General features: G+C 38.2%; 1 protein-coding gene across 2 annotated transcripts in view; it reads right to left on the minus strand.

The window, feature by feature from the left end:
- MYH8 (myosin heavy chain 8) overlaps positions 1 to 19993 on the minus strand; it is a 31972-nt gene extending 11979 nt beyond the window's left edge. Inside the window, exons 1-22 of one of the 2 annotated variants that reach the window (XM_045376303.2) lie at positions 19902 to 19993; positions 19654 to 19697; positions 17980 to 18215; positions 16857 to 17000; positions 16615 to 16771; positions 13649 to 13676; positions 13440 to 13548; positions 13260 to 13352; positions 13059 to 13122; positions 12329 to 12427; positions 12136 to 12239; positions 11846 to 11984; positions 10554 to 10672; positions 10319 to 10468; positions 8732 to 8902; positions 7252 to 7561; positions 7070 to 7137; positions 4755 to 4842; positions 4553 to 4670; positions 4087 to 4210; positions 3854 to 3990; positions 1826 to 2081 (exon numbers count right to left, since the gene is read on the minus strand). In XM_045376303.2, coding sequence (XP_045232238.2) covers positions 1826 to 2081; positions 3854 to 3990; positions 4087 to 4210; positions 4553 to 4670; positions 4755 to 4842; positions 7070 to 7137; positions 7252 to 7561; positions 8732 to 8902; positions 10319 to 10468; positions 10554 to 10672; positions 11846 to 11984; positions 12136 to 12239; positions 12329 to 12427; positions 13059 to 13122; positions 13260 to 13352; positions 13440 to 13548; positions 13649 to 13676; positions 16615 to 16771; positions 16857 to 17000; positions 17980 to 18189 — 2688 coding nt within the window. In that variant the 5' untranslated portion in view covers positions 18190 to 18215; positions 19654 to 19697; positions 19902 to 19993. Of the gene's footprint in view, positions 1 to 1825; positions 2082 to 3853; positions 3991 to 4086; positions 4211 to 4552; positions 4671 to 4754; positions 4843 to 7069; positions 7138 to 7251; positions 7562 to 8731; positions 8903 to 10318; positions 10469 to 10553; positions 10673 to 11845; positions 11985 to 12135; positions 12240 to 12328; positions 12428 to 13058; positions 13123 to 13259; positions 13353 to 13439; positions 13549 to 13648; positions 13677 to 16614; positions 16772 to 16856; positions 17001 to 17979; positions 18220 to 19653; positions 19698 to 19901 lie in introns of both variants that reach the window. The other variant, XM_005582901.4, reaches the window with a different exon arrangement.
- Positions 19994 to 22615: the final 2622 nt, after the last annotated feature.

The raw sequence follows: 22615 nt of genomic DNA on the forward strand, positions 1-22615 counted from the left end.
ATTTGTAGAAGAGTGGAAAGACCTCTAAATCAGGCAAAAGGAAGCCTGGGTTCTTGTCCCAATATTACTTCCATATGTATGACTTTGGGCAAATTGCTTTATTCCTTTTATTCATATATGTATATATTTATATATATTCATATATGTATATATTTTTATATATTCACATATGTATATTTCGAATAAATGATTGCCAAGAGCTTTTCAGCTGTAATATTTAAAGATTTTGATTTAGTTAAATTGGTTAGTTTTGGTTTTGATCATTCCCTGTCCCCCTCAAACCACTAATTGCTAGGCTGTATTGAAAAAAGAAAAAGAAGAAAAATAACTTAAATACATTTCCATGTAGTATTTTTTAATATACTAAAACCTTCCTGATAGTTCATACAGTGCTATAATTGTTGAAAATTTACATTTCCATTTAAAGAATTACCCATTAGTCTTAAGATGAATTTTATTTTTTGGAACTTTTACCCTAACTTTTATTTTGAAAACTGTTAAACTTACAGAATAGCCGTATGAATAATACAATAAATTGCCATATACCGTTTACCTAAATCCTCACATTTTTAGCATTTTACTGTTTTTTTCTCTCTCTAAACACACACATAGACCCATATATGCACATGCGCACACACACATATACACTCTCCTAAATCATTTGAAAGTAAATGGCAGATATGATATTTTAGCATGTCGCTCCTAAGGACATGAACATTCTCCTATATAACTACAATGCTGTTATTACAAATGAAAATAGTATCACTGATACAATAATATTATCTAATATACAGTCTATATTCAGATTTCCCCAGTGTAACAGAAATGTTCTTTAAACTGCAACATAATTTTCAGAGAATTGTACCATTGACTAGGCTAGAGGTTCTTCTGCCCAGGACAGTTTTAGTTCAGGAAAGATCGATGAACTCTTCTTAGCCCTTTCTACTTTTGTGTTTTTGTTTGGTTTTGTTTTCCTGTTCCCTTCTAAATCTGGTTAATGTGGAAAGTCTGTGCTGAGCCCCTGAAATTTTGAAAATTTTCAAACTCATACGTCCAGTTAGGAAAAAAAAAAATAGAATGAACAGTGATATGTTATGAACCTGGATTCACCAGTTGCTAAGTTACGCCACATTTGCTTTGTCCATCCCATTTGTGGCCCTCTCTCCTCCTCCTATAATTATCAAAATGAATTTTAGAATATATGAGAAAGTGTAATTCTCAGAAACTATATAATATAGCTCAATAAAGTTTTTATAAGTGACTAATGAAAGTATTTAAATAAAGATCAGTCCAGTCCCTAATTTATTAGGTTATTTGGCCTGGGGAATATTTTTTAATTTCCCAGTGTTCGTTTTGTTCTTGAGTTTTAAAAAACATTTAAATGGAATATAATGGGGACTTATTGTGCTAAATCTTGGGGGTTGGGGAAAGGAGATACAGAGAGAAATAAGTCTGAATTTAAATACATCTCATAGACTTGCGTTTAGAAAATAGGGCTGTACTTTTAATGCTGGGCTAAAGTAGCCCAGGTAAAAGGGTAAAATATTTGTCTGAGACTTGTGGGGGTTGGCTTTAAGCTACTTCCTTCATGGCTGTTAAATGTTGTGATATTATTTAAACAAATTCTTCAATCTTTCCTTTTCCTGTTGTAACTTGGAAATAATTGTGGCTTTTCTTCCTTATAGAATATTGAAAGATAAATGAGGTATTAAAAACAGCAACTTGAGATTTTTTTTTCAAGTAGAGGTCATTTATAAATCCAAAGTATATGTGTATTTCAAACAAGCTTCAGTAACATGACGCATTCAGAATATGGAATACTCACAGACTGAACCTGGAGTTGCAGGTCATTTTTCTCTTTTAAGAGAGTGACCATTTTTTCCTCTAGCTCCTTCCTTTTTGCCTCTGACTTGGCAAGTTCATCTTTCGTTTTCTGGAATTCTTCCTTCATGGTGGCCATCTCTTTCTCTGTCTCTGCACTCTTGAGGAGAGGCTTAATCTTGAAGAATAGTTTCATCCAGGGCCAGTGCTTGACGTTCATGAAGGCACGGACATTATACTGGATGCAGAAAAGTGCTTCTCTGCGATGACGTGAAAATATCAGTGTAGACTGATCCATTAGAGGCAATGTTATTGTTACTTATCACACACAGATTTCCCTTTTAATGAATGCCCCTCACAAATAAATATGTCACATTCTCTATATATTATATTCTGGCTTTACATACACACACACACACACGTGTACACACATTCTCACGCTCACACTCATGGTCAGTAGCCCTCAGTATAACCACTTTGCTAATTGAGTGCTGTTCATATTGAGCAGATCTTCTGTGTTCTCAGTCCCTATCAAAGTAGCAAAGAAAGTGCCTTTAGGGGTGAATATTTTGAATGTAAGATCAGCACATGCCATTTGACACATGGCAGTATTAGTGATTTGAGGTGGGCGTGACGATTGCATGTTGATTGTGCTGCCTGTCTGTGGACATACGGATGAGAACTGTGAAATGGCATAGGTTGTTTTCTGAATTGCCCACCTAAACTGAGCGTATGGTTTGTCGTCTCTTCCTTGAAGTTGCTCCTCTTATTTTGAACAACACTGAATTGTCCACTCTATAAACTTTTTTTGCTAGCTTCTTCAGATAATACACTGGCTTATCTCAAATTCTTTCAAGTGCCTCAGTCTTAACTGATTAATTGGATTGTTAATATTTGCGAGGCATTCAGCCTCTGTTGAGCTCTAAAATTTATTTTATTGAAATAAAGTGAAAAATAGTAATAAAAGGTACCCCTACTGCAAACTATAGCCATCGACTGGCTAGGTTTGACTACCTTGTAGCAATGTGTCTGTTTCTTCAAGCTTGTTAAAATGGAAATTCCATCTCTATAGGTCCATTTTTTTTGGGGGGGTGGGGGGATGGAGTCTTGCTCTATTGCCCAGGCTGGAGTGCAGTGGCGCGATCTTGGCTCACTGCAAGCTCTGCCTCCTGGGTTCACGCCATTCTCTTGCCTCAGCCTAGCTGGCAGTCCTCAGAGTAGCTGGGACTACAGGTGCCCGCCACCTTGCCCAGCTAATATTTTGTGTATTTAGTAGAGACAGGGTTTCACCGTGTTAGCTAGGATGGTCTCGATCTCCTGACCTTGTGATCCACCCGTCTCGGCCTCCCAAAGTGCTGGGATTACAGGCGTGAGCCACCGCACCCGGCCTATAGGTCCAATTTTTAAGACTTGTAACTCTGTGAAAACAGATACCCTGACACAGACCATAACGTTCACACATGGGAACGACTCAGGAACACTTCCAGTGCAGGCCCGAATTAGTACAGATGAGAAAAATGAATGCACAGTGTGTGTGTAAGTAGAGGGAATGCAGTAGTGTTGGGTAGACAAACTGGGTGAGGTTAGTTACAGAAAGGGGAAATTAAAGTTTTAAATTGGTAAATAGATAAATTAGGATGAGGGGAGAGATGAGATAAGGAGATAAGCAAATGAGAGAATCGTAGATAAACAAATTGTTTAGCCTGGCTGGAAAAGGCTATGTGGTTGGAAATGATAGATGAGGTGGGGAATAGAGAGGGCCTTGGCAGGCAAGCAAGCAACTGGCTTGACGAAAATACTGCTTACTACAAACTATTCTTGTGACTGTATGTGAGATGGCTGGAGGTAGGAGAGAAGTTTTGAAGGGAATCCAATTGTGAGAGCTGAAGCAAAGGCTGCTGTGTTGTAGCAGTGAGTTCTGAATTGGGTGAGAGGAACTATTAGCCACAAAACGAAATAATTAATGAATGAAGAAGACTGATTGATAGTCCTTAAGGGACCTTATAACTCTGATATTCTGTATGATTGTTACCTCCTTTGCAACATCTTCTGATATTCTACCCTCATTAGGAATCCCCTACAGACAGCTTGTGTTCTTGTTATAATCTGGGCCAATTTTTCATCTCTCATTTCTTCCAGAAGACCCAGGAGGCCAGCTTTGAAGAAAACCTGGAGAAAGAGACAGTCACAAATCATCCCCGTACTGCAGGAGACGCAGAAATGGCAGAAGGTACTTGGATTGGGTGTAAATAAATAACAATGTACCTTGGTATGTCCAAATTTATATTGAGTATGATCAATGTCAATAGAAGCAAGAAGTTTCTCAGAAGCCTTCTTGCTGTCAATGAACTGTCCCTCTGGAATAGCACTTGCATTTAAAACCTTGTATCTGCTCAGTTAAACAAAGAAGGAATGGTTAGGAAAATGTGACCACATGCCAACAAAAATGACACCAAAAAGAAATATCAACAAAAATCTGAGAGTAGAAATAAAAGTAGAAAATCCAACTGTCCTTTGAGGACAGATAGTAAAACAATATGATTTTCTGTTGCATGCTGGCTTCCTGTTATCCTTCTAACCTGTTGTATTATCCTACTACCACAAGACTATATTATTCGACCTCTTAATTTTTTAATATATACTGAGGATATATGAAACAAAATGAACAGAGGACACAATTAAGATGGTAAAATATTCGCAGTATTAATGAAATACAACAAAGAAGACTGACCTTTGTTTAAAATCACCGTATAAGATTCTGCTTGGGAATCCTTTCCTACAGATGCGGATGCCTTCCAGCACACCGTTACACCTCAGCTGGTGCAGGACAAGTTCATGTTCCATTGCCCCTAAAAATATAGAACAGTACTTATTCCTGGGCATTTGATGTTCAACCCTGTGCCTGTTTGGTTATTTCACTCTCTGTGTCTTACCAGGAGTTTTGGTTTCATTGGGAATGATACACCGTACGAAGTGAGGGTGTGTGCTCCTCAGATTCGTCATCAATTTATTTAGATTTTCCTAGAAAACCAGACAGAAAGGACTTGATGAAAAAGTTCTATTTCAGGTCGTTTTTTTGTAATTATGTGGAATGAACCTAGACAGTCCTTTACTAGGCATGCATCTGTGAGGCTTCAGTTGCTCTGTATTTTGAGGGTCTCAAGAGTTCTAGCCTGCCAAATAACAAGAAGGCCAAAGTGCTTGGAAGGAATGCACATCTCCAAGGTATTCCTTTGTAACACCAGGAATCTGTCTCATAAACAAATTGCAATTCAGTAACCTTGTGATTCACAAGGAAAGGTTCTCAACGGAGAATCACGAGACAAAAAGTGATGGCCTTGCTATGCCACTAATGAGCTACCTGACTCTATAAAATCCCTTTTGTTTCTCTGGACATTATCTGAGAATAGGTGAGATTGTTTGTGGGGTCTCCTTCGTCTCTCTCAGTGCTAATAATTTTCACAGTAGCAGTTTACAGTGGTAACCTAAGTTAGCAATTGTCCTAACTTTTGCCTTTCCTTCCTTGAGTGTATTATTCCCTGGGACCTCTTAACCTCTGGTTTTGTTTTGGTTTTTGCAGAGTCTAAAACTGTGAAACTGGCTGGGCATGGTGGCTCACGCCTGTAATCCCAGCACTTTGGGAGGCCGAGGTGGGTGGATCACGAGGTCAGGAGTTTGAGACCAACCTGGCCAACATGGTGAAACCCCGTTTCTACTAAAAATACAAAAATTAGCCGGGTGTGGTGGTGGGCACCTGTAATCTCAACTACTCGGGAGGCTGAGGCAGGAGCATTGCTTGAACCTGGGAGGCAGAGGTTGCAGTGAACCGAGATCGCTCCACTGCACTACAGCCTGGGTGACAAAGCAAGACTCCATCTCGAAAATAAAACAAAATAAAATAAAATTGTGAAACTATATAACCTTGGGTGGGTGGGTGTTGGGTACCTGAGACTATTTACTGTCTGAAGCATATGGGGGGAGTTATTCCAGAAATACAGTGATCAGTTGTGACAGAAGATGATGTTTTAATCAGCCATAAAAAACTCATACAAATATTTCTCAATATTCTTAGGTATACTCTTAAGAAGGCAGATTTTTTTTTTTTTTTGACAGAATCTCACTTGGTTGCCCAGGCTGGAGTAAGTGGTGCAATGTCAGTCCACTGCAAACTCTGCCTCCCGGGTTCAAGTGATTCTTCTGCCTCAGCCTCCTGAGTAGCTGGGACTACAGGCATGCACCACTACGCCCAGCTAATTTTTATATTTTTAGTAAAGACGGGGTTTCACCATATTGGCCAGGCTGGTCTCGATCTCTTGACCTCGTGATCCGCCCGCCTCGGCCTCCCAAAGTGCTGGGATTACAGGTGTGAGCCACTGCGCCCGGCCAAGAAGGCAGAATTTTTTTTTTTTTTCCCACATCTCAGTTAACCATTAGGAAATGAAGAAAATAAGTAATATGAGTTCCTAATTTTGAAAACATGTGTGAAAACAAGTTGATAAAACAGAAGTCTTATTTGGTAAGATAATGCAAATTGGTTGTGAGAAAGAAAAAGAACAAGAGTAGTTTTCTTGTTTAGATCATAGGTCGTATGTCATGTCTGTATTTTAGTTTTATAAAGAATGAGACTTAGCCATATACATTTTGATTAAAAAGCCATTATTAGTCCACATATAAGAACCAGTTTTTAAGCTACATAGGAAAATCACATTATCTTGTAGTGAAACTATTATTCTTTAATCTCAAGAGATATTTTGTATCTTAATGATCCATTTAAATCACTGGGCTTGGCTTTAGATGATTTTCAGCTGTAAGGAAAAATTAAATTCACCTCACAGGACAAAGATATGTTTCGGTGAAAGATGTCATAAAGAGTGTATCTGAAGCTCATTCTCAAAGAGGAACTCAGGAACATTTTCAAAGGGCAACATTAGTAGAATAAGAATATGGCCTTCTACAGGGACAGCTCTGAAGTTTAACTATACTTCTTTAGAAATCAGCTTGATTATATAATAAGAAAGTTTCTAAGGACATTTTGGCCATCCTGAATACATTAGATAACCATAATAAGGAATAATGGGTAAAGCATCCGTTCCTACAGGAGTAGTATTTCTTTGGCTATACTCTAACGAGAGCGGATATTTGAAGTGGTTCCTGTTAACATTTTATTCCCTCATAATGTATTCTAAATCCCTAATTATGATAATTCATAGAAACTGAGTAGATATTTCAAAATAAATTTGTACTTTACCCTGAAAAGGGCAGACACAGTCTGGAAAGAAGAGCCCTTTTTCTTAGCACCTTTCTTTGCGCCGCTATCTGAGGTAAAAAGAAAACCCATCAATAAGAATAGAATACCAGAGGCTTATATGAACATGTATTATAACATTCTGTGAGAATGGGTTCAATTTAGATTAAGGACACAGAAAGTACCTGCTTCAGCGCTCGCATACGTGGAGAAGAGACTGGCTAGAGTCTTCATTGCAGACTTCTGGTACAACCCCACCACAGTGTCATTCAGGGGGTCCTTGTTCTTGTCCAGCCAGCCAGTAATGTTGTAGTCCACAGTGCCAGCATAGTGAATCAGAGAGAAGTGGGCCTCGGCCTTGCCTTTGACCACCTTGGGCTTCTGGAAGTTGGCAGACTTGCCCAGGTGCTGGTCATACAGCTTGTTCTTGAAGGAGGTGTCTGTTGCCTTAGGGAACATGCACTCCTCTTCCAGGATGGAGAAGATGCCCAGTGGCTGAATTCAGAAAAGTAACATTGGTGTCAGCCTAACTTCTCTCAAAAGATAAGAGACATGGTGGCTGTCATTTGACTGAATTATGAGCACCCCCGATTAAATATATGTCTGAAATAAACCAGGGTCGCAACTCAAAGAAGTCCCTTGTTACCACTAGAGTGACTTTTCCACTATTCTTCTCACATTCAATCTGTAGCATTACTTTCAATTAAAAGAATAGCTGGATACAAACTCCCTCAACACAGCATGTTAAAATGTTATGTATTATCACACTTTTTTCCTATTCAGTGAATAAATCTATTGTCAGAGTTTTTCTTTGCTATGAAAATAACTTACTGACTTACGATGTTGACTCTGCAGTAATTAAACAGTATAAACAACCAAACTTTCTTTAAGATATTTTGGGTATTTAATTTCTTTAAAATAGATTATGGGCTGAGTACAGTGGCCCACGCCTATAATCCCAACAATTTGGGAGGACAAGACAGGAGGATTGCTTGAACTCAGGAGTTCGAGACCAGCTAGGGCAACGTGATAAAACACTGTCTCTACAAAAAATTCAAAAATTAGCCAAGCACATGCCTGTGGTCCCAGCTACTTGGGAGGCTGAGGTGATACGATTGCTTGAGCCTCGAGGTTGAGGCTGCAGTGAGCTGTGATCACACCACTGCACTTCAGCCTGGGCAACAGAGTGAGACCCTGTCTAAATAAATAAATAAATAAAATAGATTATGAAGTAGCATATGCAGTTTGACTTCTTGACTTTGAACAGATTAGCTTTCATGAAAGCACTAACTATCATGTGTGCATTAATTTTTATATAGAAAAATATTTTTATTGTGGACATCATGGATCATAATGGAGATAGATCAAGAACTAATGAGGATAGTAGTTGCAGTGAAGCAGAACATCTCAAATAGAGTTTTCAGTGCTGCATTAAAGTTGGATTTGATCCAGTATCAGAATAAGAATGGTTAGAACAAAACAAAGTAAACACTGTCAGATCTTTCTTATGTAAAAGTTAAAAAGAGGAAGTCATTTCTAAGTAGTAATTTTCCAATTTGTTCAGATCACAAACCATTTGAGATTACAGTAATACTTTCTAGAATTGCTTAAGATTTCTGGGAAAGTAATCCTCGCAGTCTGCCCTTCTTTGGAAACCAAACTGACCTTCTCAATGAGCTCGATGCAGGCAGCCAGGTCCATCCCGAAGTCAATGAATGTCCACTCGATACCTTCCTTCTTGTACTCCTCCTGCTCCAGCACGAACATGTGGTGGTTGAAAAACTGTTGCAGTTTCTCGTTGGTGAAGTTGATGCACAGCTGCTCCAGGCTGTTGAACTATACAAAATAGTAGAGATTTCCAACATCAAATGAGTTTTTATAGTAGTAAAATTCATTACTGAAAAAATTCTTTTATTGAAAAAATGTGGAATGTAGTAATGAGATGCAATTCAAACTGTTATTCCTTCAAAAAATGATCATTGGCCAGGCGCGGTGTCTCACAACTGTAATTCCAGCACTTCGGGAGGCTGGGTGGGTGGATCATGAGGTCAAGAGATCAAGACCATCCTGGCCAACATGGTGAAACCCTGTCTCTACTAAAAATACGAAAAAATTAGCTGGGCATGGTGGCGGGCGTCTGTAATCCCAGCTACTTGGGAGGCTGAGGCAGGAAAATCACTTGAACCTGGGAGGCGGAGGTTGCAGTGAGCCGAGATCGCACCACTGCACTCCAGACTGCGCAGCAGAGTGAGACTCTGAAAAAAAAGATCATTATTCACATGAGCCTTTCTCATGAATTCCAGGCATTGTTTAGGGTCCCAGATGTCAATGTTAGAACACAAGTTCTGGTAGAATTTACCTTTTCTCCTCTAAGATTCCATGGACAAGGATATACATTAAAAGTTCAACCATGGTCCTGTGTTACGGTTTAGATTCAAAGGTAAAGGGGAAAGGAGTTTACTGGTAAGCCTCACTTCTTTTACCACTCCCACTCTCCAATTCAAAATAAAGTTCACATTTTCACCTTTGGCTGATACATTATTAAGGAAAGCTGATCTTAAGACCTTTAATATAAAGGTCTTGATGTATGACGTGAAATCGTTAGGGTAATTTCTCTTCTATTTATATCAGGCATTTAGCAAATCCTCCTTGTCAGGTGTGTAAAACCAGGGACCTGATATAGTATAGCAGGTGAAGACCCAAAAGAGTCTTTGTAATAATTTACTCCCTTGTTTTATAGATGGTGAACTGATGCCCTGGAGGTAAAATAGTTTGTGTAAGATGAATCTGGAAGAGGAGAGACAGACTCTCATCTGTCTCTAGGCTTCTACCTTTGGGCCTTTTCTCCTCTATGAAGAAGGCTTGTGTATGGACCAACTGCTGTAGATCTAGGTTGCTGTCCTGGATTTGTCTTATGCACCTGTGGGATCTTTAGCCAGTGTTTTGATTTCCCTGCATCTCAGTTTCTTCTATATAAGTTGGGGGAATATTAGCTACTCCTTGGGTCGTTTTGAAGATTAAATAAGGTAACATTTTGAAGTCCCTAGTGTACACTGCTGGCCCAGTGAGTGTTCGCTATTATTAGTAGTACATTATGTTACCTCCTATTTTGCAGATAACTCTTGTTCTAGGTGCAGTGTTGGAGGCAAGTAATATGGACACTATAAATGCGAATGAATAATGATAATACTTAATACATCAAAGCCCACAATTGCCTCCTTCTTACTTCTTATTAATATGACGATAACTCACATCAAAGATCTCGAAGCCAGCAATGTCCAAGACCCCGATGAAGTACTGCCTGGGCTGCTTGGTGTCCAGCTGCTGGTTGATGCGGGCGACCATCCATAGGAACATCTTCTCGTAGACGGCTTTGGCCAGAGCACCCACCGCGTTGTACACCTTCACAGATAGTGTTTGTTGGTGTTGTTAAAGGCATGCCATGAAGGCCTGGGATGTGTGTGATTCATTGAGGTCATGCACTTACCTGCTGCACAGTCTGACCTTTGGTGACATACTCATTGCCAACCTTGACCCTGGGGTAGCAGAGGGCTTTGAGGAGGTCTGCAGAGTTCAGACTCTGAAGATAGGCTGCCTTGTCAGCAACTGCAGAGACACAGTTCAGGACATGTTTCGTGAAGGATATCCTCTTTTACCTACTCTTTCCGTGTTTTCTCCAATTCAACCTATTATTTAAATAAAAAGCTCAAATAACTCTATAAAAGGCCAAATGAGGTTCTCTAACCTTAGAGCATGTGGTTGCCAGTAAATGGTTGGTTGATTATACTGACCTTTAGTGATTTATTACAAGTAGTTTTAAAGAAATTTTTCATCAACTATAAACATATGTAATGTTTATTGCAGTCTTGCAATTTTTTATAAGTAAAAGCCATAGTCCCTGTTTTTAAGACACATTAGGTGTAGTTGGAAGGATAATATAAATATTCACTGTTAGAGAGGGTAAATGTCAGAATATTTTAATTCTTATCTTAGTTTTTCACCTCCCTATTAAACCTTGCTGGATTAGTTTCTTTATCTAAAAATGTGGAGATTAAATTTTACTGGGTGATCCCTACAGAGTCCCTTTCTAAAATTCTGTCAGTGACTATAATGGAAATAAATGTCACATGTCAGGTACACCAGTAACTGGTGAAACATTTAGAGGAAGAAGAAAGAATGTCAATTCGAGGTGGTCAGGGATGGCTTTAAGGAGCGATAACTATCTTTCTGTGGTAGGTCCTGTATATTGTGTGTTCTTTCCATACGTAGAGTATATAATCTTTTTTCTCAATTCCTTTTTTTAAATCTTACTTGCTGCCTATATTGTCTATAGATTTATATACAGACAATACACACATTCATAGAGATGACTCTGGGGGTATCTTTCTCCCCAGCCCTGAATTTGGGCAGATTCTCTGTTGTCCGTTCCTAGGGTCTTCCTATTTAGTGCTGAAATAGAGCAGCCTACAGTTATCTCATATACCCACCTTCATTGCCAACGCCAACGAGGAGCACTATTATACCTCATTCTGTCTCATAGTTTGTGCTTATAAGTGGCTTTTGGGGTTTGTTGTGACTTATTTGGGCTGGATGGAAATGATGGAGACATGGAGATGTAAGGAAGGGAGGGGGTGAGGAAAGCATGCAGTGTGTGTAAATGTGTATATGCCCTTCACAAGTCACAAGTCCAGCCACAAAGGAGATGTGAGTGTAAAATAGGATTTTTTTTTTTTTTTGCTACATTCTCTCATTAAACCCAGATAAAGTTTCTTTTGGTACCTTCTGTGCCATCTGGCTCAGCTTGCTCCTCACGCTGCTTTTGCTTGAATTTCATGTTCCCATAATGCATCACAGCCCCTGTGAGTTTATAGATGGACACTTTCTCTTCAGGAGTGAAGCCCAGGATGTCAATGGCACTCTACCAGGAAAAATGATAGGACAGAGGTTAGGGCTGAAGAGCTTAACTTATAAGATAATTTATACATATCCTAAGGTAACCACACCTACAGTAAGTTGCTATTATCATTCCCATATGTAATGGATTTTTAAAATTAGTGTGTTTGACTTACATCAGTGGCCATCAACTCTTCTTGGTCATCAATACTGGGAACTGTGATCTCCCCCTGACTAACGAAGGCATAGTCATATGGGTTGGTGGTGATCAGGAGCATTTCTGGGTCACGGAATTCAGGGCATACATTTTACATTAGACATTGTTAATAAAATATTAACTTCCATCTATGACTTTAAGTTCTTTCTTACCAATTAGATCTGGCTTCTTATTGGAAGTGATCTGATAAAAAATATGGTAGCTTCTTTCTGCCTTTAGCTGGAAAGTAACTCTGGACTTTTCTAAAAGATCTGGAGAGGGAAATAGGTATCGAGTTAGAAAAAAGTATCAATGCTTCTGAGATGGTAAATGAAACTCACGTCTTTGGTCAAATTTGGGGCATTACATTTGGCTCCAGTGAGATTTAAACTTGATGACCAACTGCAGATGGATTGTGATTCTCACTGTCTAAGAGCAGCAACTGAAGCATACCTGCTCTAGGACAAATATATTTTTCACATGAAGGATCCATGACCTCTGTATTTTAGTTGATCCCTAATATCCCCTCCTTCTTTGGATCACCTAGGATTCACTCTGTGGTGAGGGGTTACCTTGGAAACATCTACCAAAACTCAGATCCGGAGCAAACCACAGAGATGTATTGGAAACCCATAGGTAGCCCTAGCTTTTGTCCTGGGAAAAAAATCATAGTTGCTTCTGAGGCAGGAATTTCTCTAGGATGTGTTACAGAACCATCAAGTCTGAGATTGAGACAAAGGGAGCACTTAGTGGATTATGGGTAAGCCTGGCATTAGCTTACGGGCAGTACTGGCAGCAGACTACCCTTTTAACAGGCTTCATGCGCAGCAAAGTTTGCAAAATATCCCTGCAAATGAAATCAGTTGTCTCTCTGTTTTGATTTTCAATGGTCCTGTTACTCACATGTTTCTATATCAGCAGATGCCAGCTTCCCCGTAGTTCCAAAGTGGATTCTAATGAATTTACCCTTGAAAAGAATATTTAATATTAGAAAACTGAAACACACAGAGAGATGCAACTGAAACAGTAATTCAATAATAATTCAGATGTGGCTACTCTGGAAGTTAGGGATAGAGTAGACCCCTCTGTGACCAAGAGACTCACAAAGCGAGAGGAGTTGTCATTCCTCACAGTTTTGGCATTGCCAAAGGCCTCCAGTAGGGGATTGGCGCTGATGATTTGATCTTCCAGAGTACCCTGCAAAGGAAGGAGCAGTTCTCACATCTGGAACTCCAGATATCTGAGAGCCTTGACAGAGTCTTTGACTCTGGCTACCAGACCTACCTGCATTTTGCCAGATTCATCCTTCTTCTTCTCTCCAGTAACTGCAATTGTTGCAAAGTATTGGATGACACGCTTGGTGTTCACAGTCTTTCCGGCACCAGATTCTCCGCTGTCAAATGGAAATCAGAGAAGAAATCAGAGAACTATGGCCTGCATTGTCAACATCTAAGACAATCCTTGCAAATCAGAGAAGAAAAAAAATCACATACGTGATCAGGATGGACTGGTTCTCTCGATCTGTGAATGAATTCAAAATCATCAGTTAAAAAATGCATATTTAATATGAAGATTATTGAATCAGTTCAGATCAAACACAGCTTGTTCTTTGTAACTTTTTGAAGGTGTCAACTTTGGTTTCGGTTTTGTGTTTATCCTCCAAAATAGCCATTTGCTTCTCACTGTAAAATTTGTGAAAATGAGAGCAAAGAATCATCTATTCCTTCTTGTATTTGTTAATTTTTAATTGTGGTAAGATACACATAACGTAAAACTTACCATTAACCATTTTTAAGTGTAGAGATCACTGGCAGTAAGTACATTCGTAAAGTTGTACAATCATCACCACCTTTCATCTCCATAACTCTTTTCATCTTGTCAAAATGAAACTCTGTGTCCCTTAAACTCTTAACTCCCCATCTCCTACTCCTCCCATTCCCTGGCACCCACCATTCTACTTTCTGCCTCTGTGAATTTGACTACTCTAGGTACCTCATATAAGAGGAATCATAGAGTATTTGTCTTTTTTGTGACTGGCTTCTTTCACTCAGCATGATGCCCTCAAGGTTCGTTCATATTTTAGCATATGTCCAAATTGCCTTCCTTTTAGAGGCAGGATATCTTCTTGCGTGTATATACCACATTTTGTTTATCCGTTCATCTGTGAATGGATACTTGGGTTGCTTCCATGTTTTTGCTATTGTAAATAATGCTACTATTAACATAGTTGTACAAATGTCTCTTCCAGACCCTGCTTCCAGTTCTTTTGGGTATATACTCAGAAGTGGAATTGCTAGATCATACTGTAATTCTATTTCTAATTTGTTGAGGAACTACCATACTGTTTCCACAGTGGCTGAATCATTTTACATGATCACGAACAGTGCACAAGAGTTCTAATTTCTCCAGTTCTTGTCAAAACTTGTTAGTTTCTGATTTTTTGATAGTAAACATCCTAATGAGTGTAAGGTACATATTTAATTTTTAAAACATTTATTACAGAAAATTCAGATATATACAGAAGTAGAGACAATAATATAATGAATCCCCATGTGCCCATCATACAGATACAATGGTTATTAACATTTGGCCAATTTTATATCATCTATACGCCATCCCAATCTCACTGAATTATTTTAAAGAAAATCCCAGACATCTTATAATTTTATTTATAAATACTTCAATTAGAATTACAGAATTTTGAAGTCAGAAAAGCTCTTAGAAATTGCTTAGGCCAACCCTTACATTTGAGGGATAAAGAACTGAGACCGATAAAGGAGGAAGTGACTTTTCTAATATTAGGTACATAGCTAGTTAAGGTCAAAGATATCCTCCTGGCCCCTTCCCAGCTTTTGGTGTCACTCATTTGACTTCTGGCAATACTAAATAAGGAAGGGGTCTGGAACTGTGAATATCTGTGTTCATCTGCTTTTATTTTCCTTTTAATCTTATGTGCATTTCTAAATAATATAAACAAATGTCACTGATTATGTGACTGATACGTTGTATTCATATCAATTTGCTGATTTGTTAAATCTCTAATTCTATAGTGTTAGATGATAGATTTTAGAGAATTCTAAAGCCTAAAAATCTATTCAGGGAAAACAGATACAAATCTGGACGTTATTTAGATGTAGATACAGACACAGATTTCAGAAAACTTTAGCCTTCTCTTCAGGGAAGCCGATGCAGATTTTGCATCCTAGTCAGATAGATCTGTTTTCTAGTATAAGCAAAACCGTGGAAGATTATATCACGTCTAGTGGGAGCACAGATAAGAAAACAATGTTCGGGTCTCTTGGCAATGCTAAAATAACATTCACCAGCTCAAATGCTAGAGCGCTGCACCATTTTGTACTAAAATCATGTTTGGGAGCCGTAAGTAACCTTCAATTTGGAGCAGCCCCAAACCAAACCATTTGGAGCAGAGAGCTGGCTGGGCGGGAGGGCAGGGGCGGTGTACATAGCTGTGTAAATGCAGCTGCTGAGCATTAAAACCTCTGAAACGAGCCAGCGTTTGGATAATTTCTGGGAGGTAGTTAGCTTCTGTTGACAACCAAAGAACAGTTTACTGGCATAGAATCCTTGTAGAATCTGATGGCCAATTTGTAATGGGAGATGCCTATTTTATCCCTTCCTCTTTTTTCTCCCCCTTGAAAAAACAATTTAAAAACAAGTGCAAAGAAACAAACCAAAAAGAAAGAAAAAACACCTTAGTTTCCAAAATTCCATGGAACAACAGAAAACTCAGGAACATAAACTATTTCCAAAGGCAGTGCATTTGGTGTATGAAGATAAAAGGTTTTAATGCTGTATTTGGGCCTATAATACATATCAAAGCTGGTTGTTTATACCTTGATAAGGCAGGAATAACAGGCTTTGATACAATTTAAAAGTTTTTCTCAGAAAAGATTTTTTCCTTTCATTTTAATAGGAAAGTTCTTCACATCTTTGAGAGGAAAATCATAGCTTTCTTTACTCATGTTCTACCCTTAAAGGCTGGCAATATTAGCTGCGTCATTCAAAAATAAATGTAAGAATTCACAAAGTTTTCCAGCTGTGGCTGATTAACTCTTTTCGTTGATTGCTGTGAACCTGGGTATTTTTAAAAAGTCTATTTGAACATTTTTTTCTATCCAAATTGGAAAGTAAAAAAATATGGAAAACAATAAATATGTTTACAGTGGTCTAGTAATTGTTTCAGCTAGCCTTCCACTTAACTATCTGTGTTAGCTTGGGAAGGACAGTGAATTCAGTGAGCTTCACTTTACTCATCTGTAAAATGGAGGTAGCTGCTGGGAAGAGCGTAAGATGTCAAGGCTGCGAAAGTTTTTTGAAAACAGTGAAACCGCCTGTGGCTAGAATGTATTATTATAATATAATGAGGCCCGGAAGAGGTCTGTCTGTTCCGCAAAGATTCTGTTTACACATTTCTGTAAATAGATGAACTCTCACTCACCAGTCAGCATGAACTGATAGGCATTGTCAGAGATGGAGAAGATGTGGGGCGGGGCCTCCTGGCGCTTTTTGCCTCTGTAGGCAGCCACCACCTCGGGGTTGTACACCGGCAGCCACTTGTAGGGGTTGACGGTGACACAGAAGAGGCCTGAGTAGGTCTGCGAAGATCAGAACATTTATCATTTGGATCTTGTTTTTACTCAGAGAGAGACATGAAATAAAAAGGTGTTTACAGACACTCACGTAGATCATCCAGGCTGCGTAGCGCTCTTTGAGGTTGTACAGCACTCCAGGCTCGTGTAGGTGAGTCATCATGGCCATGTCCTCAATTTTGTCATATTTCGGAGGGTTCATAGGGAAGACTTGGTCTTCCCTGACGGTTAGAGTCTGGTGAGTAAGCAAGAAACCAGTTCGTTTTTGTTTGTTTGAGATAGAGTTTTGCTCTTGTTGCCCAGGCTGGAGTGCAGTGGTGCAATCTCAGCTCACTGCAACCTCCGCCTTCCTGGTTCAAGCGATTCTCCTGCCTCAGCCTCCCGAGTAGCTGGGATTGCAAGCGCCCACCACCATGCCCAGCTAATTTTAGTATTTTTAGTAGAGACGGGGTTTCGCCATTTTGGCCAGGCTGGTCTCGAACTCCTGATCTCAGGCGATCCACCCGCCTCAGCCTCCCAAAGTGCTGGGATTACAGGCATGAGCCACTGCCCCTGGCTGAGACCAACTTGTTTTGATGGTTGGAGGTAGGGTTTATGTTTGCCTGTATATTTTGGTGTAAAACTATAATCGCACATACTTCTCATTATATTATTTAATGTCCTTTTTAAAAAGGCATGAAATATATTCATTTCAGAGCTTAAGTGTTAAGACAACCTGTTTCCTATGATGAGCTAGGACACTATCTTTTTAAAATATTTTTTCCTCCCACATTCTCTTATCCCAGATTTATCACTTCGTATCCTTTTGTTCTTATTTTAATAGGCTAAATTTTTATTGTTTTCTTTCATTAAGAAACTTCGTTTTTTGGAAGTAATGGGGATATTAATACATTATTTAACTAAGTAAATATTTAACTTCTGATAGAAGGAGCTTGTTTTCATTTCTCTCACATTTGGAGATTCAGACTAGGAAGTGCGGAATTGAAGGGAGATTGTGAAGGCCATACATAGTGGGGTGAGGTCCTGTGCGAAGTTGGGAAGGGAAGACATGAAGTTATTGCTGTGAATTCCTTTTGCCTTCCGCATCTGATGTCTCTACACTGACTAGAAGGGTGTTTGCATTGGCAACAGGCTTGGAGATTCCCAGAAAGTTAGGCTTCAACTTTTGAACCAAGAAATAAAATGGGGAGTATTTTCTCCCTGTTTTCACTTACTGCTCCACCTTCAGTCTTTACAGTTACTCTCCCTCCTTCTTTGCTCTGTATAGCACTCTTCACATAGGATTCCTTGGGTTCCGCCACAAAGACAGATGTTTTAGCATCAAACGGCTTGTTTTGGGCCTCAATCCGCTCCTTTTCCGATTTTCGAAGATAGGGAGCAGCTTCGCCAAAAACAGCCATCTCAGCATCCGAGCTCGCACTCATGGCTGCAATTTATTCAGCAAAGGATTCTGCCTAGGGAGGAAAGAAACGGGAGAGAGAGAAATAAAAAGCAGAAATCACAAATGTGAGTTAGGCTTTGAAATGAAAGGCCTGTTGAACATAGCCTGTGCTGTAACTGTTCCTCCAAACTGGCACTCCCCAGTGTTCTAACACAGTCTAAAGGACAAGTTTGGAGTCAGACTGTAATTTGAGATTTCATTTTTAGGACTGTGAGTTTCCTTTCCAGATCACATATCTTGATCCTCAGGGATAGGGTACCTACAACTGAATTAGAATGAAACCTCTGCAGCTAAAACTATTGATGGATTGTTTTATAGCAACTGTCATTAGTTAATTCCCTCTCCTCTTTCTGCATAGTGTTTGTCTATGCCATATGCCAGGACAATCACACAATGAGAAAAGAAAGTTTGTCTTGTTCAAATGAAGGTTGATATTTTCAAAGCTATCAAAACACCTTTGCCTTTTAAGATGATCATTTTCTCTCATAAAGCAAATAATTATTTTTCACATCTTTATGTTGATATTTGGTGTTGTATCTCTCAGTGGATTGTTAGAAGAACGTAATACATTCTAGTACTCTGGATTTTTTGTCATTTGGCTTGTTCCCAACAGACTTAGCATTGCCTTGATTCCAAAATCTTTTTTGACATGAGAGATTTCAGCTGTCAGTTAACAGATCTAACCACAGAGGAATGAGAGCTTCAGCACAAAGGCCCTTCTTCTCACATAAATTCCATGGGGTTCTTTTCTTTCTCTCCAGAAAACAGAGAAAAAAATTTAAGAGTACATCACATGCATGTAAGCCATTGTCTTCTGATTAATAGATAGGCCTTTGCAATGTGGACATGTTAGATTGGTTGAGTTTTTCCTTTATTTTCAACTAGTAAGTTACTAGGGAAGGGCAGGATCCCTCTTAAATTAGTCATGGAATTTAGTCATGGTATTACACCCCGTGGATGTAACACTGGAGACCTTTTCCGTAAATAATAATAAATCTTTCTAACAACAAATAATGAATCATCAAAGGGAGCTAAAATATAATGGTTTTAACAACGGTGTTTGTGTTTCCATTTTTAGGTAAGAATATTTCTGGGGTCTTCAAAAGTGTCTATAAAATGTCTTAAGTGTTCAATGCTTAGCCATAGAAGAAGACTGGCATGGACTAGTCTATTGCCACTGGACAGTTCTAAGCACAGCTGAGAACTCACTGTCAAAGCTAATTCTGTTCTAAACGGTCTTTTAATCTTAGAACTCAAATGAGGATAATCTCTGAGAACAAGACATTATGAAAAAGTTATTTTCTAGCATTTATAAACACTCATTCAGAAATACTCTTTCCTGATATAACTGCAAAAACATGGAAATGGTGTATAGTTAAGGATTGTTCACAGCTTCATTAGACTATATCCCCTCTGTCGTCAATAAATTAATAAAGCCAAGTCTTACCTCTGGAGTTCCAGATGAAAATGCAGGTTCAGAAGTGTTCCACACTGTAAAACAACAAGCTTCTTGTTAGTGATGCTCCGAAATTCCAGTCCTATAGTTACAGAATTGAAGTTTCCCTACCCTAAAGCTTGGTTCTATGAAGACAAAAGTTAAGATGGAGAGAGCAGTTTAATGCTCACAAAAAGCTACGAGGTCAGCCCTTTTGCCCCACCTGGGGTTTTTGGAGTTCCAAGGCCCTCATCACTTACCTCTGGTGGAGATAAGGCACAAGGGTCAGTCCTGCTTATATAGGAACTAATGTGCTGATGCTGCAACTACCTCCTCTTTGTTAGGGCAAGACATTTGGCAACATGAACCCTCAGCATAGTTTGTAGTGACATTTGTCATGTTTGGATATAATTAGAAGTATTCATATCATTTTGAGTATGCAAACCAATCTCCTATAAATAATTTGACAGAGACCAATCTGCCGGTAGAGAATGCTTTCTAGTGTGCTGGGAAGGGAATCTTTGACAGTGCCTGATGGGGCCTCAGAGTAAGTTCTTAAGAGCTATATTCAATTTGGCAAAGTCTTTCATGCACGCCTGTGGTAGCCAAATGATCAGATACCCGGGACACACGGCTGTCAGGGCCTTAAGCACGTTTCCTTAAGGAACCCTCCACTGCATTCCCTTGGGCCACTGCAGACACTCACTCTTGAAGTCCAGGCTTAGACAGCAGAGATTCCACACTGAGTCTCCACCATTGGGCCAGTGCCCACTCATCTAACCTTGAAAAATATTATTAGTAGAAAATAATATGTGTTTATCACAGAAAAAAATACAGGTAAGTAAAAAAGGTCTCTGTAATCTCTAATGCAGAAATAAGATAGAGGCATATAAGTGGGATCATATTATACATGCGTATATAGTACATGTATGCCTTGTAATCTGCTTTAACAATTAACATATCATACCACTAATGTAATTTATACCCTATTCTTTAAATAAATTATAATTTTTAAAAAATTAAACTCTTTCCTATTTTTTAAGGTCAGATATATTGAGGTATAATTTACATAGAGTCAAATTCACCCTTTTAAAGTGACAGTTTTATGAGGTTTTTTTGCTTGTATTTTTAAAAATTTTTAAACTTTATAACAAAATTTACTTCTTTTGTTGTATGATTCTATGAGTTTTTATACGTGTATTGATCCATGTAGCCACCACCACAGATAGGATGCAGAACAATTCCAGGCCTATGAGTTTGATAAATATATGCGGTTGCATAAACTCTTACACTGTAATTACATAAAAATTAAAGCCTTAGAGATTACGCTAAATTTACCCTTTGATGAACATTCACAATGCTGGTACCTCCCTTTTCTCCCAAGGTAACTATGGATACTCGTTTGGTTTGTAATATTGTAGACCTTTTCTGGACATTTACATATGTATTTTCTGGGAAAATATAAATTAGTAAAACTGGTCTAAGGAAATTAGTCCATAGAAAATTTATAATACCTAATATTGATGTTTAAAATATAGATAGTATTATAGTTTGTTTATTTACAGACTTGCTTTTTTCATTCTACACTCTTGGATCATTTGCCATGTTGGTACATAAATAATAATATGAAAAAATTTCAAACATGTACAAAACTAGAGAGGGTAGCATAATAAACCTAGTATCATCCAGCACTGATAATTATCAGTTCATGGTCAATCTTGTTTCATATATATTCTCACCATTCCCTCTATCCCTGGATTATTTTGATATTACTCATTTTTAAATTTCTGTGTAAAATTCCATAGGTTTAAGATTGTAATAATTTCTTTTTTTTATACAAGTTGTAAAAAGTTTCTCCTGATTTAATAATAATCTTTACTGTGGGATCTCAGTCTTCTAGAGGTTTTACATCTTTAGGTAGTCAAAGTTATAAAAATTTTCTTTTATATTTTTGGTTTTTTGTGTGTATTGTATAAGAAAAGCTTTCTCTAACACAAGAACTCACAGTCATACATATATTCTTCTGTATTTTCAATCTAATGCTTAAAAAATAGTGAGAGTTGTAATCCTGTATTTTCAATCTATTGCTTAAAAAAATCGTGAGATTTGTAATCCAGCTGTGTGTGTTTGTGTGTATGTAATCTGTTTCTGGATTCCATATTTTGTACTGTATTTCTATGCCAATAGCATAGGTTTGGATGATCAGTAGGGCCAATTTTCCCTAATTATTCAAAGTTGTGCTGTTAATTTTTACCTTCTACTATATGAGTTTTAGAATCATGTTTTTCAGGTTATGTGGAGAATTCTATTGGGATTTTGATTTCGATTCAATTGATATAATAGATTAATTTGATAAGAATTGATACCTTTACAAAAGTGAGTCTTTCAATTTATAAGTATGATATATTTTCCTGTTTATTCCAAGTCCTTTTAAAAAATGTTTTTTAGTCATTTTTAAAAGTTTTTTCCATAAAGATCTTATATTCCTTGTTAGGTTTATTCCTACAAATTTTATAGTTTTTTGTTGATATGTTGAGTGGGATTATTTTTTCTATTACACTTTCTACTTGGTTACTACTGGCATGTGGCAGACAAGTTTGCATAATCAGAGCTGCACTTTTGTTTGTGGCAGTAGTATGCCAAACTATATATTATTCAGACTCCCAGCATAGAGTAACCATATGACAGTGTTTTGGTTAATGAAATGCAAGCTGAAGCTGCTGGGTGGAGCTTCCAGAAAAGCTCTTTTCTAAAAGAGGGTAGACTTTGCTCATACTACCTTTTTCTTTCCTCTCTCTATCTTTCCCCTACATAGAACACAGATGTAATGGCTAGAACTATATAGCCTTAAAAGAAAGATCAAGAGATTTTTGGAGACCTTAGCCTTGACACCTGTGAGCTGAATTTCATTGTGTGAAGAAAAAAGTAAAGCACTAATTTTTTGAGGCATTGTTGACTTGGGTTTTTTTGTTAC

This window comes from Macaca fascicularis, chromosome 16 (genome assembly GCF_037993035.2).
Source record: "Macaca fascicularis isolate 582-1 chromosome 16, T2T-MFA8v1.1".
NCBI classification, from domain to species: Eukaryota; Metazoa; Chordata; class Mammalia; order Primates; family Cercopithecidae; genus Macaca; species Macaca fascicularis.